Genomic DNA, 17,036 nt, shown 5'->3' on the forward strand with positions numbered 1-17,036 from the left:
ATAAAACTTCCTGTGTCTGGAAGTATCTGTTTTGCTGCCAGCTTTGCCAAGATGTGATTCATAAGCATGTCAAGAAAATCTAATAAATCTTTCATTAGTGTGTATAAATATTTTAATTGCAATTTAAGGAACAGAGAAAGGTTCTGCCTTCAACGGATTGGAATTTTTTTTAACGTCATGTTTCAAATTAGTAATAACAGTGCTGCATTTCTATAATGGCTTTACCCTCGGAACATCTATCATGTGAAAATCTAGCCCTGTGGGCACCAGTGTAACTGCAAAAAGTTATTGACTTTTTGCTTTTTAAGAAATTCTCTTATTACTTTTCTCAAAAGGAATTTATCTCTAAAGTCTCTCTGCAATAAATCTATGCTGCTTTCAGGCTGCATGGCAACCTTCTCTGGCCTGTACTTAGAGAATTCACCAACAGTATCTCCACCCACAGCTCCTCCTGAATGCAAGAGATTGAAGAGATGAAAGCTAGATCCTTGTGCAAAGACATTAGCAAGAATGTCTCTTGAACATACAAATCTTTTATTCACCATTAGTCCACATCTCACTCACTATGTGCATCGGATGAACCTGAAAAACAACCTCAAGCGGAAGGACTTTTATTCCTGTAAACTGTTTAAAATAAATTTTATCAAATAATTAGAGAAAATAAGAAGAGTTTCCCTCTCCTGTACAGGATGATGTTGCATTTCTTAAATTTTGTGAGCTGCTACATCATTATCAGGGCAAAGTTAATTATCCTACAACAGAAAGCCTTAAGAAATGTAGATGTATTTGGTCTGTGGTCTTCCATTTCTTGTATTCATTATTCTTTTCTTGTCTCTTAGAAGAGTGTTTTTCCTGCGTTGATTTCTCAGTACACTGTAGTTCATCCAAAAGTCTTTCTGAGTCGAGAAATTTTCCTGGAAGCAGAGAGGTCGATATCTACCTAGTTTGAAGGCATAGATGGGAAAAGGAAAAGTTAGGATTATTGGAGTTATTATAAAATGTATGAAATACTATTGTTCAAAGAGAAGGCAAACTCAAGTTATAAACTGGGAATTTCATCCAGATGCCAAAGTTGTTTGTGGAAAGAGCTGAAAAGTATCCTTGTCACTAAATAATAGATACCCATCTTCAGAAGCAAATAGACCCCCAATCATTTGGTCATTTTCTTGTAATTGCCACAAATGACCCTCTCGCCTTGAACCTGTGCTCTGTAACCCCACAGTTGGCTTCTCCCCTGAATTCTATTTAGAGACCAAAGGCTAAATTGAGTCTTTGGAGCAGTTTGCTTTTAACTTCCATAATCTCAACAGAACTTTACTCTTCAGTATTAGATACCCTTAAGCAAAAACTGTTCTCTAAATTTCAAATTTGATATTAGGGTGGTATTTCTATGTGGATCATCCTGCATGAACTTAAGCAGCAAGTAACAGAAAATTGGGAAGATGCATGACAAGGTACAGGTGGTCTTAGAAAAGATAAAACAAGATGCAGAGTTTTCAGCATCTTGTTAGTCTATAAATCTTACAGGTGACACTGGCTTAATAAATGTTTCCTGAATGAGTGAGTGTCCTATAAACCGTTTAGAACAGGTCATCACAAAATCCACTTGCCATTATTTATATAATGATGCTATTCATAAATAACAGTTACATCAAAGTGACTATTAAGACCAACATTCTCCATCTGGGTTTTATGAAGTATATATTTTCTGCCCTGAAAAAATTAGTTAATGACTATAGCATGATACAGACATGTCTTAGGTGAATGCCTTCACAAAGTTCTAGAGGAGAATTTCATAGTTACCAAGAACATCCAGGACTGTTATTTGTTAAATAACAAAATTTGTTATTTTGTACTGTTATTTGTTAAATAACAAAATTTGGATATTTAATGCCAAAAATAGACAAAAATAGACAAATAGCTAAATTGCAGAGGCTGCCACCATCCTCTGCCACAGGTCATCATCATCGTATCTGGCCTGAACGTCTTTCTTTTATTCTTTAAATTGAGATGTGATTAACATACCATAAAATTTATCCTTTTAGAGTGTACACTTCAATGATTTTTAGTATATTCACATCATCACTGTCTAATTCCAGCACACTTTTTATCACCCTAAAAGGAATGCCCCTAAAAAGAATCCTCTATTCTTATTAGCAGTCACTCTTCTTTCTTCCCAGCCCCTGGAAACTACTGATCTATTTCCTGTCTGTATGGAGTTGCCTCTTCTGCATATTCCGTATAAATGGGATCATGCCATTTGAAACCTTTTGTGTCTGACTTCTTTCACTTAGCATAATGTTTTCAAGGTTCATCCATGTTGTAGCATGCATCAGTACTTCCTCCAGTTTTATGGCTCTGGTGTGGACTTCTACCATGTTCTCCCTGCTTCTACTGGGGTCCTCCACAGTCTGTTCTTCACTGAAGCCAGGGTGATGTTTTGCAAATGTAAATCGAATCATCTCACTCTTCTACTTAAAATCCTTCAAAGACTTCCCATTTTACTTAGAGAAAAAATTGAACTCCTTCCCATGGTCTCTAAGACCTTTCAACGATCAGGACCCCACCCTGCCTACTTCCCAGCATCAGCTCCGCATATTCCACTTACTCACTCTGTACCAGTTCTGTGCCAGTTACACTGGCTTCCTTCTGCTCCTGGAAACTTCAGCCTTGGCATTTCTTTCAGTTCCTGCCCCAGGGCCTTTGCACTTGATGGTCCCATTGCCTGAGGCTCTTTTTTCACAGATCTTTCTGGTTTCTTCTTATCTTTCAGGCCTCTCATATCATCCCCTCAGAGAGGCAACCCTAGATAATCCTGTGTCAAGTGTCTTTCCCCCAACTCCCAGTCACCTTCTATCATTTCATTACCCTGTTTTCTTTATAGCATTTACTACTATCTGAAATTGTTCTGTTTTCTTTCCTTGCTTATTATCTACCTCTCCTTGAAAATCTGTCAACTCCATGAAGGCAGAGACTTTAACTGACTTGGTCTCTGCTATATCCCAAGCTTCTAGAATGGAGCCTAGAAGGTGCTCAATTAATATTTGAAGGAATGCATGGCTATCTTGCCTAGAACTCCTAAATCTTCCAGATCTTGCCTCTACTCTCAGCTCCTAAAGCTGGGTCTCTTTATTAGACTTCACTAGACTTAGCTATTGCCAACTACTGCCTGCCTGAGTTTCCATCTGTTGCTGACTCTCCCATTCTCCTGACATTCAACCATCCTCCCCTTCCTAATGCTCTCCATGATGACTTTTCTAGATACCCCTGTCACAAGCTAGCAGGTCTCACTAATCTGTAGGTCCATGATCTAATTTAGCCTTCATTCTTACAGGTTGTAAACAGAAAGCACAGTCCAGTTGCCAATTTGCAAGAGATAAATAGGTGAGAGGAATCAGCATGGTACCAAGAATCAAACTTTCAGTCTTGAACAGAGTAAGTAGGAATGCATTAGATGCTGCACTATACCTGGTGGTAGATACTGATGTATAAGCTCATGTTAGATGAATGTGAACTAAATACAGATTGGAATGTTCCTAACTAAATTGTTAAGCCTCCACTGTAGAGATCTGGGATCTTGCTTCTTTGGAATATTTGCACAAAAGGGAACCTTGGGAATCAGCTTCTTCCCATTTAGATATTTGTGGAATTCCACACCCCACCCCCGCCCCACTTAGCTCCTAGGTAAATAAAGTATCTATTTTCCCTCATTCCCTCATCCATCTTCTCTTATCATCCAAGTCACACAATAGCACGACCATTTCTCTGAAAGTCATTTTAAGCATTTCTTAAGCATTTCTTCAAAACAACAACTCATATACAGTGAGTAAAAGGAAAAGCCACATATAGGGAGGAAACAGTTGCCACACAGTTAACCAACAAAAGCTCCAGATGCATAAAGCATTTCTATAATGGGTAAGAAAAAAACTAACAGCCCAAAGGGGAAGAATGGGCAACAGAGATAAATGGACATTTCACTGAAGAGAAAACAATAATGGCCAATACATCTGTGAAAAGATACTCATCCTCATTAGTAGTGGGAGCTGCAAATTAAATCCACAGTGAGATACCACACCCACCAGGGTGGCAGAGGTTTTTGCAAAGATGTGCGGCAATGGAAACTTCATGCGCTGCTAGTGAAGTGTAAATTGGTGCAACATATTGGAAAACAATCCAGTGTTTAACTAGATATCCCTATGACCTAATAACTCTATTCCTAGGTATATAACTCAGAAAACTCTTACTTACGTGTACCAAGGGCCACGTACAGGAACATCCGGAGCAGCCTGATTCATTCAGGAAAAAACCTCATAATACACAAGTCATTTCTTTTCCTGACCTGCTGGGGGTATAAAAAGCATCAAGCCCACTATTTTCAGGTTTTTCTGCTCTCACTGACAGCTTACCCCACACAAGTGGCTGCGACTAGTGATCTTTCACTGCGCCTCCAGGGGACAAAAGAAGGCAATGGGAAACCAGAGCCTTCTTCCCCCGGCCAACATCCTTACTTCATTTACAGTCTTTGCACTACTTTTTTACTACTTTGGGGATAAATCAAGGTACACACAGTCTTGACTCTAATCTGTTCTCATCCATCTTTGAACCTGGACCAGACTCTATAATCTGGCCTTGTTCACATGCTTCATGGGTACAAGGAACTTTAAAGTGGTAGGCATTCTTTTTTCACTTTATCTATCAGGGTTATTCTCTTGCCTCTCTGTATTTCTGTCAGAGCACCATCCCAATGGGCCTTGTAATACAGCTATTTGAGTGTGGGTTTGGGGTCCTTTATTAAATTGTGATTTCCTTTAGGAAGATTGCTAAATGTTGTATTCTTAAGGACATGTCTTGCATATGGTGGGTTGCACAGTGCATGTTCTGATACATTAAAATCCCTGATTTAGAGGAGAAGCACCTTCAGAGAGTAGAATGGCCAGCGGCTCCCTCACATGCTGATACCCTTAGATTGTTTAATATCTCTAAGCATCATCAAATGAGAATCATAATACTTTCATATCCCAGAGGTGCTGTGCATTTTAAATGAAATAGCACGGGAAAGTGCCTGACATAAAGATGTCCCTTAAGAAATGTTAATGTACTTCCTTTTCTACCCTTTCCTCAGCGTTCCTTTCAAAAGGAGGTCAAACAAGATCAGTCTTCCATCTTTCTGGAGAAGGAAATTAAAACTGTATCAGCTGGTGCCCTGGAGGAGGCTGCTTCGTGGATGTTTCTGCTTAAGAAGGAAAGTATGGAGAGGGATAGCAGAAGTCAGGTCACTCTGGAAATCAGAATGCAACAGCTAGGGAGTGACAGCAGGAGAAATGCATACGAAAGGGAGTTACCTTAGGACTGGAATTCCACAGGACAGCCAGAGACCTTCTAGAACTGTTAGAAATGTGGTGTGGTCAAGCCTCAGCAGCCCTTTCTTCTTAACCGTCTTTAACAGACAACTGCTTTTCCCTAAAAGGTCTCAGACCAGGTAGGAATTTGGGGAACACCACCACCATGAACCTGTGTTGCTCTAACATGCCCGGGGCGTTGGGCCAGGACCTGAGGATGAGCAAGGGAACAGAACAGAGGTGCTTGCACCGAGGTGGTGACTGGAGCGCTAGGACAGGAGGGAGGGGCAGAGAAGGCTTCCCGGGGAAGGTGCATAAGGGGTGTCCCAGGCAGAGCATCGCCACCGTCCAGCGTAAAAACCGGCATCCCAGCCTCTTCGGGCCGCCTAGCTTGCCATTTCCCTCCAGCTCCCATTCATTGCTTCCAAAGAAGGGAAGAGACTCGCCTCGTTTTAATTCCATTCTCCTCTATCCCAGAGACCCTAGGGCGGGGGCGACGAAAATGAGTGGTACTCTGAGTCAGAAACTTGTGAAGGGGGCGCGGGAGCCGGCAGCGGGTTGGGAGTGACGCGAGGGAGGCCGGGGGCGGGGAGGAGACGCGCGCGGGGACCTCGCCGCCTCAGCCCACGTGTCCGCGAGATTTAAAAGTTGGCAGAGCGCGGGTGGGTCAGTCTGGCGGCCGAACTGGGCGAACAGCGCGCCAGGGACGCAGAGGCTCAGCCAGAGCATCGCTTGGAGCGCGGGCCGGTGCCGTGCAGGGTTCCGGGATGCTGCGAGCCGCGAGCCGCCGCCCCGGGCCGCCCCCCGGTCAGGAGGCCGCTGCGTCCCCGCTCCTCCTGCTACTACTGCTGTCTTGTTGCGCGGACACCTGCGGAGGTAAGCCGACCCCGTGCCTCCCAGGGCACCCGCGCCACCGCCTGGTCCCGCGCCGCTCCTCCCCGCTGTGATCGCCGCGCTCTCTTCCCTCCCTTTCTTGCCTCTAATCTTGGCTTCTGAGATTTGCCACCCCCTCGTGCCGCAGGGCTCCCCAGGTTCTCGCTCTTAATCACAGGAGCGGGTCGGCGCCCCAGGGCAGCCAGCGGCGCAGGTGCCAGTGTCCGGGCTCGAGCGCGGAACTGGGCCTGGCCTAAATCCCCAGGCCGGGCAGCCTGAGGTCGGTGGAAACTTGTAGGGCTCCCTCGGGTAATGGGAGTTAAAACAGTGAAAATGAAAATGCTTTTCCTTTGACTGCAATCACTGGAGGGATTGACAGTGAAGCAAAACTAGAGTAGGTTTGATACTTCCCCTGTTGATGCGAGGTCAACTTGCAAAGTGCTCAACTTCCTTGGTGAATGAGCTCCTGTCTGTTCAGATAATCCCGAGCAATAACATGCCCCGTTCTGGCCGTATAGACGGGGAAAGAGTCGGCTCTGTGCCTCATAGGTTTTCAGGGGCCAGATCAGGAAAAGGAATAGAGACCTTCTTACAATGCGGAGTTGGAGAAGCAAATGTGCAAGCCGGGCTTTCAGTCAGTGCTACAGCTACAGCCAGTGAAGGCAGATGTGGTTTGATAACAGTAGGGACTTCCTGAGCTTTGCTTAGAGGAAAGGTGTGGGAAAAGCAAAAGCAAGGTCAGGAAGGGGTGTCTGAAGCTTGGGAGACAGTGTAGAGCAGATGCAACTTGTTCCAGTGGAGAGATCACTTCCCTGTTCCCTTAAGGTTACCTTTCCAGGTACCTTGAGGGGACCATCCCTCATCTCCCAGCTCTGAGCCAGGGCCCCTCCAGTGACAGCCACTGACCTACTAAGATCATGAATTTTCTAGCTTCTCAGCAGGTCCTCTTAGTTTCCCTCTGCTCTCCTTCCCGTCAGTAGGATAAAGGAGGGCTGACTGTTTCATCATTGCTCAGAATGTTAGGGACTTGAAACCATAACTGTAGGGACCTTTCTTAGCACGTAGCCCAGTCTTCAGGTAGAGGTGGGGGAACTGAAACTATTATTCTTTTCCTAATGTTTTTTTTTTTTTCTGTTCTTTCATTGTTTTCCCCCTTTCCTTAAGGAACTGGAGATGTAGGGAGGTGGGAACACCCGTGCTTGAAAAGCAAGGTAATTTGGCTATGAAATCTAAGCAGTCAGAAGCTAGGAGACCTAAACCTTCTCCATCACATATTCAGCAGTGCTACAGCATGACTTATGCAAAGTAATATTAATCTTTTATTGGTAAAATTAGTTTGGTAATTTTTATTTACCTTATTAAGGAAGCAGATAATCATAGTTTAACTTTTTTCCTCTGTAAAGCAAATGTACTTTCCATGCATGTTACGTACTATATGCTTGCAGTGATTTTTGCATCAGTGGGAGGTAACTTCTTTTTGGTGGGGAGGCAGGGGAATTTTCAGTCTTCTGGTGATTGAGCAGAAACTATGGAAAGCAGCAGCTGATTTCTAAAAAAGGCAAGTCTTGGGTTTTATTTTCAAAAGAGCATATCTGGTGGTTGACCAATCATCTCATAAATATCCCCAAGATTTCTCAAGCAAAGGGATGAGATACCTCTTTCCCTACACAGAGACCCCATAGACTACCCTTTTCTGTCTTCTTTCCCCTTCAGATCTGCTCTTGATACCAAAAACTTAATTTTATCTCTCTAAAAATGTGATGGGGAGGGAAGAGGGTGAATTTTTCCTAGTCTGATCTGCCCTAGTCCTGAGACCCTAAAGATAGCACTGGAGGGGAAGCATGACATACATAAGCAAAACTGGGAGATAATCTACCAAGATTAATCGTTACGCAACACGCAAGTGGATGTATTGAAAAACAACAAAGCAAATGCCACAATGCCAGAGGAAAAAAAATCATGTCAATAAGTACAACGTCCTTGGCAAAAATGAGTTAGCAGAGCATAACATAGCAATGGGAAGATAAAGGACCAGCCACAGATTCGGTGGCTGGAAATGGTTTACTATTCAGAGAACATTAAAATAAAGAAGGACATTTCCTGAAAGAGGGGCACATTTGTGTATCTGCAACAAACTGTTGCGTGATGTGGCCTCTGACAATAAGTGATCAAGTGCCCAAGACTAAATTGAGAAGTGTCTTTTCCTACTCAGGCCCTTATTCATGGAACAATTCTTAAAATTCAGTCAGCAGTGACAATTTCTGACTTCCAAACACTACACTAGTTAAGTACTAGCAATGAGAAAAGAAAATTGATACCACTTTTAGAATAATCAAGTCTGTTTTTCTTTCTCTTACACATGATATATTTACAGATCACAAGCTGTCTATCCATATTATTTGCATTAGTTAGATTGCACAGTATAAGACTAAAGATTTCACTTAACTTGAAACTGATTGATCAAAAACAGTGCAGTCTTTAGGCTGTAGATGACAGCGGCACCGTCCCTGGCAATACTTGCGAAAGTATCTAGTATGGCTATTTGATTAGTATAAAGCCCACATCTGGGGTATCTTGAGAGGAAAATCACATCAACTTCAGTTAACAAATAGACAAAGGGGGAAAATTTTTCCCTTATGTTTGGATTCAGTCATAGAATGTTAATGGTTTTCTATAAATTATAGATAAACATTTTGAAATTTTGGCTTCTCTAACCTTTTTACCCTGAGACTGTGTTTCGTGTAAGAGCCCCAAAGTACCCCCTTTCGATTATATAAGTGCTTGGGACTAGGTTAGACATAATGGCAATTTTGGTGTGGCCCATGCAAGCTTGGGGACATGGAAGGAGGCAAACTCTCCATGCTCTTGGTAAGGCAGTAGGGAGGGGGAGCTTCCACTTTTACTGGAGGATGGGGGTTGGTCAGGAGAAGAAATAATAGGAAACTGTATTCTTTAAACAGGAATGACCTGTCAAACAGAGATTAACCATGGTACCTTGAGTGGAGAAATCAGAAGTACAGGCAGGTGAAGACTGAATCCAACACGTGGAATTCCTTGTGCATTTCCCTGCATCATACTTGACTCTGGTTCTCTTCAATCAAATACTGCTCTCTCCCTCCATTCCTCTTTCTTTTACCTTCCTATTTTTCAAAGCTGTGCACTCTTAGTAAAAACAGATGAGTAATGCATCCAAGCTGTAAGGAATGGGCCTATGGATTTTAGATTTTTTTCATGACAACATTCATATACCCCTTTTGGAAATATTCTGACTTGTTAAAAAGGTTACACCTAAAATGTTTATTTGAGCTCCCTAGTTCTGTCAAATAAGAGGCATCCTCTGTTTCTTTCTACAATACGGTGCTCACTCCCCCTGGCTATTCACAGTTATTCATAGACCAGCAGCATCCGTATCAGGTATCACCGGGAAGCTTGCTAGAAATGCAGACTCTTGGGCCTGTCCCCGAATGACTGAATCAGAAGCTCATTTAAGTAAGACCACCAGGTGTTTTGCATGAAAATTTGAGAAGCTTTATCCCCTCCTGAAAACAGAATCAGCTCAAAGTAATATCCACCAGACAACAGTGACTTTGGGATATACATTTGTGCTAGGGTGGGAAATATTTAATTGAGAAGTGTGTAAGTTCATTTGTCCACCTTGAATAGCTGTCCCATGAAAGGGGATTCAAACAAATCAACTCTCTACTATGGACTACATGACCCCTGTAAGTTACTTCTAATGCTGGGTACAGAAAATGTAGCGAAATACTATTACTATTATTAGAACATAGATTAAATACTAGCACAAATTTTTGTGCACTCAAGGCAAGACATCTGAAAAGTGGTAGAATTAGAAAAAAAAATCTGTCAGGATTTGGAGTCTGGTTTGAAATCTGCTTCTGCCATATGTATATTTTGGTGACCTGAGACAAATTACTTAAATCTTTCCTTCCTTCAATTTCCTCATCTTAAAATGGGAATAAGTAGAATAGCTAACTTAAAAGGTTGGTATGAAGGTTAAAGGACATGATACATTTTATTTTATTATTATTTTTACTTCTACAGACAATTTTATTGACCTAGATTGAACATTTTAGAAAAACATTTTCTAAATGTTTACTGTAATGTATAATTTTCCCAATGTTAGTTAACCCTGGATTTTACAACTAAGCCTATAATTTTGTTACCAAATGTAATAAAAAGCTTTTAAACCCCTTTAACAATCAGTGGTATAAGTTTCACATTCTCCTGAATATATAAATTTGCTATAATTTACTTCTACTGATAACGTTTGTATTGTTTCTAAGAGACCTTAGCTCTTTATTTTCTGGAGCATATTATCATTAGTCACAAATAGTCTTTTTTTCCTGGTGATAAGAATGAATAGCAGGAGCAGCATTTGTGAAACCAAATCTAATATGAAACTGACTCTTTCTTATGAGTAAATTTGAATTTTGAAGCAGTAAAACAATAAGGTTTAATATAAAGCAAAATAAATTTTTTATGTTTATGATCTGCCAATTTCCCAGAAAAAGTTTTGTGGTGACTTTAGTTCTATTCCAGATACGTTAAAATCACCAATGGACAACACATCTTTTATTCAGGTGCCATCTGAAAGTTTTAAAAATTTGTTGACTTAATATCACTGAACTGTCCACTTTAAAATGGTTAAAATGATAAATTTTCTGTTTTATGTATTTTACCACAATTTTTAAAAAATGTGTTGTTGGACGATTTTTAGTTTTTATAAAGATATTATATTAGCATAACAATGAAAAATTTAAAAGACCACCTCTAATCTCATTATCCTATCAAGCAATATTTACATTTTTATTTTCTCTTCCTGTTGTCTATAAACATAGTTCCACATAGCTTCAATATAATTTTCCGTTCTTATCTTTTCATACTAAATTTAAATTTTATGATTCACAGTTATACTTTTTCTTTTTTTTGCAGTACGCGGGCCTCTCACTGTTGTAGCCTCTCCCGTTGCGGAGCACAAGCTCCGGACACGCAGGCTCAGCGGCCATGGCTCACGGGCCCAGCCGCTCCGCGGCATGTGGGATCTTCCCGGACCGGGGCACGAACCCGTGTCCCCTGCATCGGCAGGCGGACTCTCAACCACTGCGCCACCAGGGAGCCCCATAGTTATACTTTTTAACATTGTATTCACAAGGTTTCATTGAGTTGGTCACTTTTTTTTTTCAAGGTAACAGTAGTGTTTTTTTTTTTAATTGCACACATGTCTATAAACCTAATAAACAGGTTTTCTCTTTTTTTATACAGCAGGTTCTTATTAGTTATCAATTTTATACACATCAGTGTATACATGTCAATCCCAATCGCCCAATTTATCCCACCACCACCACCACACCCCCCGCTGCTTTCCCTTCTTGGTGTCCATACGTTTGTTCTCTACATCTGTGTCTTTATTTCTGCCTTGAAAGCCAGTTCATCTGTACCATTTTCTACGTTCCATATATATGTGTTAATATACGATATTTGTTTTTCTCTTTCTGACTTACTTCACTCTGTATGACAGTCTCTAGATCCATCCACATCTCAACAAATGACCCAATTTTGTTCCTTTCTATGGCTGAGTAATATTCCATTGTATATATGTACCACCTCCTCTTTATCCATTCATCTGTCGATGGGCATTTAGGTTGCTTCCATGACCTGGCTATTGTAAATAGTGCTGCAATGAACATTGGGGTGCATGTGTCTTTTTGAATTACAGTTTTCTCAGGGTATATGCCCAGTAGTGGGATTGCTGGGTCGTATGGTAATTCTATTTTTAGTTTTTTAAGGAACCTCCATACTGTTCTCCGTAGTGGCTGTATCAGTTTACATTCCCACCAGCAGTGCAAGAGGGTTCCCTTTTCTCCACACCCTCTCCTGCATTTGTTGTTTGTAGATTTTCTGATGAAGCCCATTCTAACTGGTGTGAGGTGATACCTCATTGTAGTTTTGATTTGCATTTCTCTAATAATTAGTGGTGTTGAGCAGCTTTTCATGTGCTTCTTGGCCATCTGTATGTCTTCTTTGGAGAAATGTCTATTTAGGTCTTCTGCCCATTTTTGGATTGGGTTGTTTGTTTTTTTAATATTGAGCTGCATGAGCTGTTTATATATTTTGGAGATTAATCTTTTGCCCGTTGATTCCTTTGCAAATATTTTCTCCCATGCTTAGGGTTGTCTTTTCGTCTTGTTTATGGTTTCCTTTGCTGTGCAAAAGCTTTTAAGTTTCATTAGGTGCCATTTGTTTATTTTTGTTTTTATTTCCATTACTCTAGCAGGTGGATCAAAAAAGATCTTGCTGTGATTTATGTCAAAGAGTGTTTTGCCTATGTTTTCCTCTAAGAGTTTGATAGTGTCTGGCCTTACATTTAGGTCTTTAATCCATTTTGAGTTTATTTCTGTGTATAGTGTTAGAGAGTGTTCTAATTTCATTCTTTTACATGTAGCTGTCCAGGTTTCCCAGCACCACTTATTGAAGAGACTGTCTTTTCTCCATTGTATATTCTTGCCTCCTTTATCAAAGATAAGGTGACCATAGGTGCATGGGTTTATCTCTGGGCTTTCCAGCCTATTCCATTAATCTATATTTCTATTTTTGTGCCAGTATCATACTGTCTTGATTACTGTAGCTTTGTAGTATAGTCTGAAGTCAGGGAGCCTGATTCCTCCAGCTCCGTTTTTGTTTCTCAAGATTGCTTTAGCTATTCGGGGTCTTTTGTGTTTCCATACAAATTGTGAAATTTTTTGTTCTAGTTCTGTGAAAAATGCCAGTGGTAGTTTCATAGAGATTGCATTGAATCTGTAGATTGCTTTGGGTAGTAGAGTCATTTTCACAATGTTGATTCTTCCAATCCAAGAACATGGTATATCTCTCCACCTGTTGGTATCATCTTTAATTTCTTTCATCAGTGTCTTATAGTTTTCTGCATACAGGTCTTTTGTCTCCTTAGCCTAGGTATTTTATTCTTTTTGTTGCAGTGGTAAATGGGAGTGTTTCCTTAATTTCTTTTTCAGATTTTTCATCATTAGTGTATAGGAATGCAAGAGATTTCTGTGCCTTAATTTTGTATCCTGCTACTTTACCAAATTCATTGATTAGCTCTAGTAGTTTTCTGGTGGCATCTTTAGGATTCTCTATGTATAGTACCATGTCATCTGCAAACAGTGACAGCTTTACTTCTTTTCTGATTTGGATTCCTTTTATTTCTTTTTCTTCTCTGATTGCTGTGGCTAAAACTTCCAAACCTATGTTGAATAACAGTGGTGAGAGTGGGCAACCTTGTCTTATTCCTGTTCCTAGTGGAAATGGTTTTAGTTTTTCACCATTGAGAATGATGTTGGCTGTGGGTTTGTCATACATGGCCTTTATTATGTTGCAACTCAGTGATTTTTAAGTAGACTTAAGGAGTTGGGCAGTCATTTGCTTATTAATGTTTTCTTTTCTGTATTGATTTGAAAGAGTTCTATATTATAAGGATATTTACCATCACATTTTATTAAATATGTTTCATACATTTTGGAAGTTTTCATTTGTCTTTTAATTTAAATTAATTTGTGATTTATGGTAAGATAAGTTTGGATGAAGGTGATCAAAAGGTACAAACTTCCAGTTATAAGATGAGTAAGTACTAGGGATGTAACATACAACATGATGACTGTAGTGAACACTGCTCTGTGGTATATTTGAATGTTAAGACAGTATATTCTGAGAGTTCTTATCACAAGGAAAAAAACATTTTTTTTTTGGTATCTATATGAGGTGATGGATATTAACTAAATTTATTGTGATAATCATTTCACAATATCTGTAAGTCAAATCATTATGCTGTATACCTTAAACTTATTCAGTGCTGTATGTCAATTACATCTTCGTAAAACTGGGAAGAAAAAAAGCAGAAGAAAAAAAAGATCCTCACTCATCATAGTTAAAGTGCTACAACATCATGCCATTTACATAAATTTTATCTGATACTTCATCATCCAAATTCTGTTTCAGGATCACACTGGTAATACCCTGGAGGCATTGTCTTACTTGAAAAATGTTATTTCAGTTAGTTGAATATCATTCTTTACAAGATTTAAGTCAAACAAGGTCCAGCACTAAATCCAAACCAAAATATATGTGTCTGTAATAAATTTCTGCCCCTGCATTATTCATACATAGTGGCATAGATGATTCTTCAAGCGTTCTGAATTAAGTACAATGGATTTCTCACTTTTTTATGTTCTGTCGTATAAGCCTTTTTGTACTTTTACTCCTCCTTAACAAATAAAGTATTGTTTCATCTCCACCAAAAAAAAAAAAAAAAGTTGTGCAGCTATCACAATTTTCCATCACCCCCCAAATATCTGTTATGTCCATTTACAGTCAATCCGCATTCCTACCATCAGCCCCAAGCAACCACTAGTCTTTCTATCACTATAGGTTTGCCTTCTCTGGACATGCCATATGAATGGATTCATACAGTATTTGACCTTTTGCATCTGGCTTATTTGATTTAGCATGATACGTTTGAGATTCGTCTCTGTTGAAGCATATATCAGTAGTTCATTCCTTTTTATTGCCAACAATTTTCTATTGTGTGGATGTACTACATTTTGTTTATCTATTTACCAGGTGATGGACATCTGCACTGTTTCTGCTTTGAGCTTATTATGAATTATGCTGCTATGTGCATTCATGTACAAGTTTTTGTGTAGACGTATAAGAAATTCACTCTTGAGAGTAACGTCTTTGTAATGTTTTAAGGTTTATTTAATAATTATGTCTCTTTATACTAAGTCAGATGTTGAAATATCTAGTTGAAATAGGAGGGTAGTGATGCACAGTGAAAAATGAGAAATATCATCCAAAAGTAAATCAAAACTTTATCATCCAAAATTTTATTTTTAGGTGCTCCAATATTGCCTCAAGGATTACAGCTGGAACAAGAATTACAGTTGTGGAATGAGGTAAAGAATTATCCTTACGCAAACTAGTGGAAACTTTACCCTTTTTAAAATTATCATGGTGAAGTGAAATAATGTAATTGAGCTTTGGGACAACTGTGATTTTACTGACATTCTGAATTCAGAATTATTCTCTTTATCAAGTGAAAGAAGGAAAGATGAAGAAGAAACCAAAAATACAGTAAGTGGTAAATTAAGGTGGCAGAAATATGTCCTAATAATAGAGTAATTATAATAAATATGAATGTGCTAAAATACACCCCTTAAAAGAGATTCTCAGGCTGGATTTTAAAAACAGATTTAGCAATATGATCTCTGTAAGAGTCACACTGAAAGCAGAAAACAAAAAATGGCTAAGAATGGAAAATGACATACCAAGCAAATATAAACTGCAAGAAAATTGGAGTAGCAGTCTTAATATCTGATAAAATAGAATTCAAATACACAAACCATTTTAACAGACAAAGCAGGATCTTATATGCTGGTAAAAGAACAACAGAGCAAAAAGGTACAGCCATCATTAATATATATTAACAGAACAATCTCAAAATTTATTTAACAGCTGATAGAAATTCAGGGGAAAATAGATAAATGAACATTTGTAGTTGGATATTTTAATATTCCTCTCTCAAAACTGATAGTTAAAGCAAATAGCACACAAGTAGATATGTCAAAGACCCAACAATACAATTAATAAATTTGAATTTGAACTATTAGAAATATTTTTAAAAACCTGTACTAAACAGTATGAACATTCTTTTTGAGAATAATTGGGGCATTTTAAAAAAACAGACCATGTCTTAGAAGACAAAGAAAGTTTTCATCACTTAGGATCCATTTTAAATGTTTTGCAATCATAATGCAATAAAGTTAGAAACTATTAACAAAAGTATAACTTAAATATCCCATCTGTTAGGAAAATAAGTGGAATTTCGGTAAATAGCCCTAGACTGAAAAAGAATGACATAAAAATATTATGAGTCAAAATTTGTATGCTACAACTAAAACAGTAGCTAGAAAGAAATTTTAACTTCATATATATTTATCAGGAAAAAAGAAAATTTAAAAACAAATATGCGTAGCATTCAACTGAAAAATGTGGGAGAAAAGAACAACAGAGAAAATTCAAAGAAACAGGAATGAAGTAAATAATAAAAATACGGGCAGAAATAAATATTAAAAAGAGAGAGGAGAGAAAAACTCAACAATATTAACAAAATCATATGTTTGTTCTTTCAAAATGTTAATAAGCACTGGCAGTACTGATTTAAAAAGGCAGTGGAGAAGATAAAGATAAAAAAAGACATACACTGAAAAAGGGTAGATCACCAAGAAAAAGAGAGATTTAAAAAATGTTTTATACGATATTTGCTTTTCTTGTTCTGACTTCCTTCACTCTGTATGACACTTTATAGATCCATCCGTGTCTCTACAAATGACCCAATTTCATTCCTTTTTATGGCTGAGTAGTATTCCATTGTATACATGTACCACATCTTCTTTATCCGTCCATACCAAGGGGGAAAGTGGTGGTGTGGGAGGAATCGGGAGACTGGGATTGACACATATACATTATTGATACTATGTATAAAATAAACATCTGATGGGAACATACTGTAATAGCACAGGGAACTCTACCTAATGCACTGTGGTAACCTAAATGGGAGGGAAGTCCAAAAGAGAGGGGATATCTGTATGTGTATGGCTGATTCATTTTGTTGTGCAGTGGAGGCTAACACAAGCAACCATGTGGTTTACATACCATATGGTTGTAAAGCAACCATACTCCAATAAAAATTAATAAAAAATAAAAACAAAAAAATTTTTTAAATGTTTTAAATAAGTATTATGGACAATT

The 17,036-nt window shown here is 38.9% G+C and overlaps 1 protein-coding gene across 1 annotated transcript in view; it reads left to right on the plus strand.

Annotated features, from left to right (window-relative positions):
• Window positions 1–6,106: 6,106 nt before the first annotated feature.
• NMU (neuromedin U) overlaps window positions 6,107–17,036 on the plus strand; it is a gene marked incomplete at both ends in the record, with an annotated part of 31,030 nt that continues 20,100 nt past the window's right edge. Inside the window, 2 exons of the mRNA XM_082653536.1 lie at window positions 6,107–6,215; window positions 15,123–15,181. Of these exons, the coding sequence (XP_082509662.1) occupies window positions 6,107–6,215; window positions 15,123–15,181 (168 nt within the window). The remainder of the gene's footprint in view (window positions 6,216–15,122; window positions 15,182–17,036) is intronic.

This window comes from Grampus griseus (genome assembly GCF_964374135.1).
Source record: "Grampus griseus genome assembly, chromosome: 4".
In the NCBI taxonomy this organism is placed as follows: domain Eukaryota; kingdom Metazoa; phylum Chordata; class Mammalia; order Artiodactyla; family Delphinidae; genus Grampus; species Grampus griseus.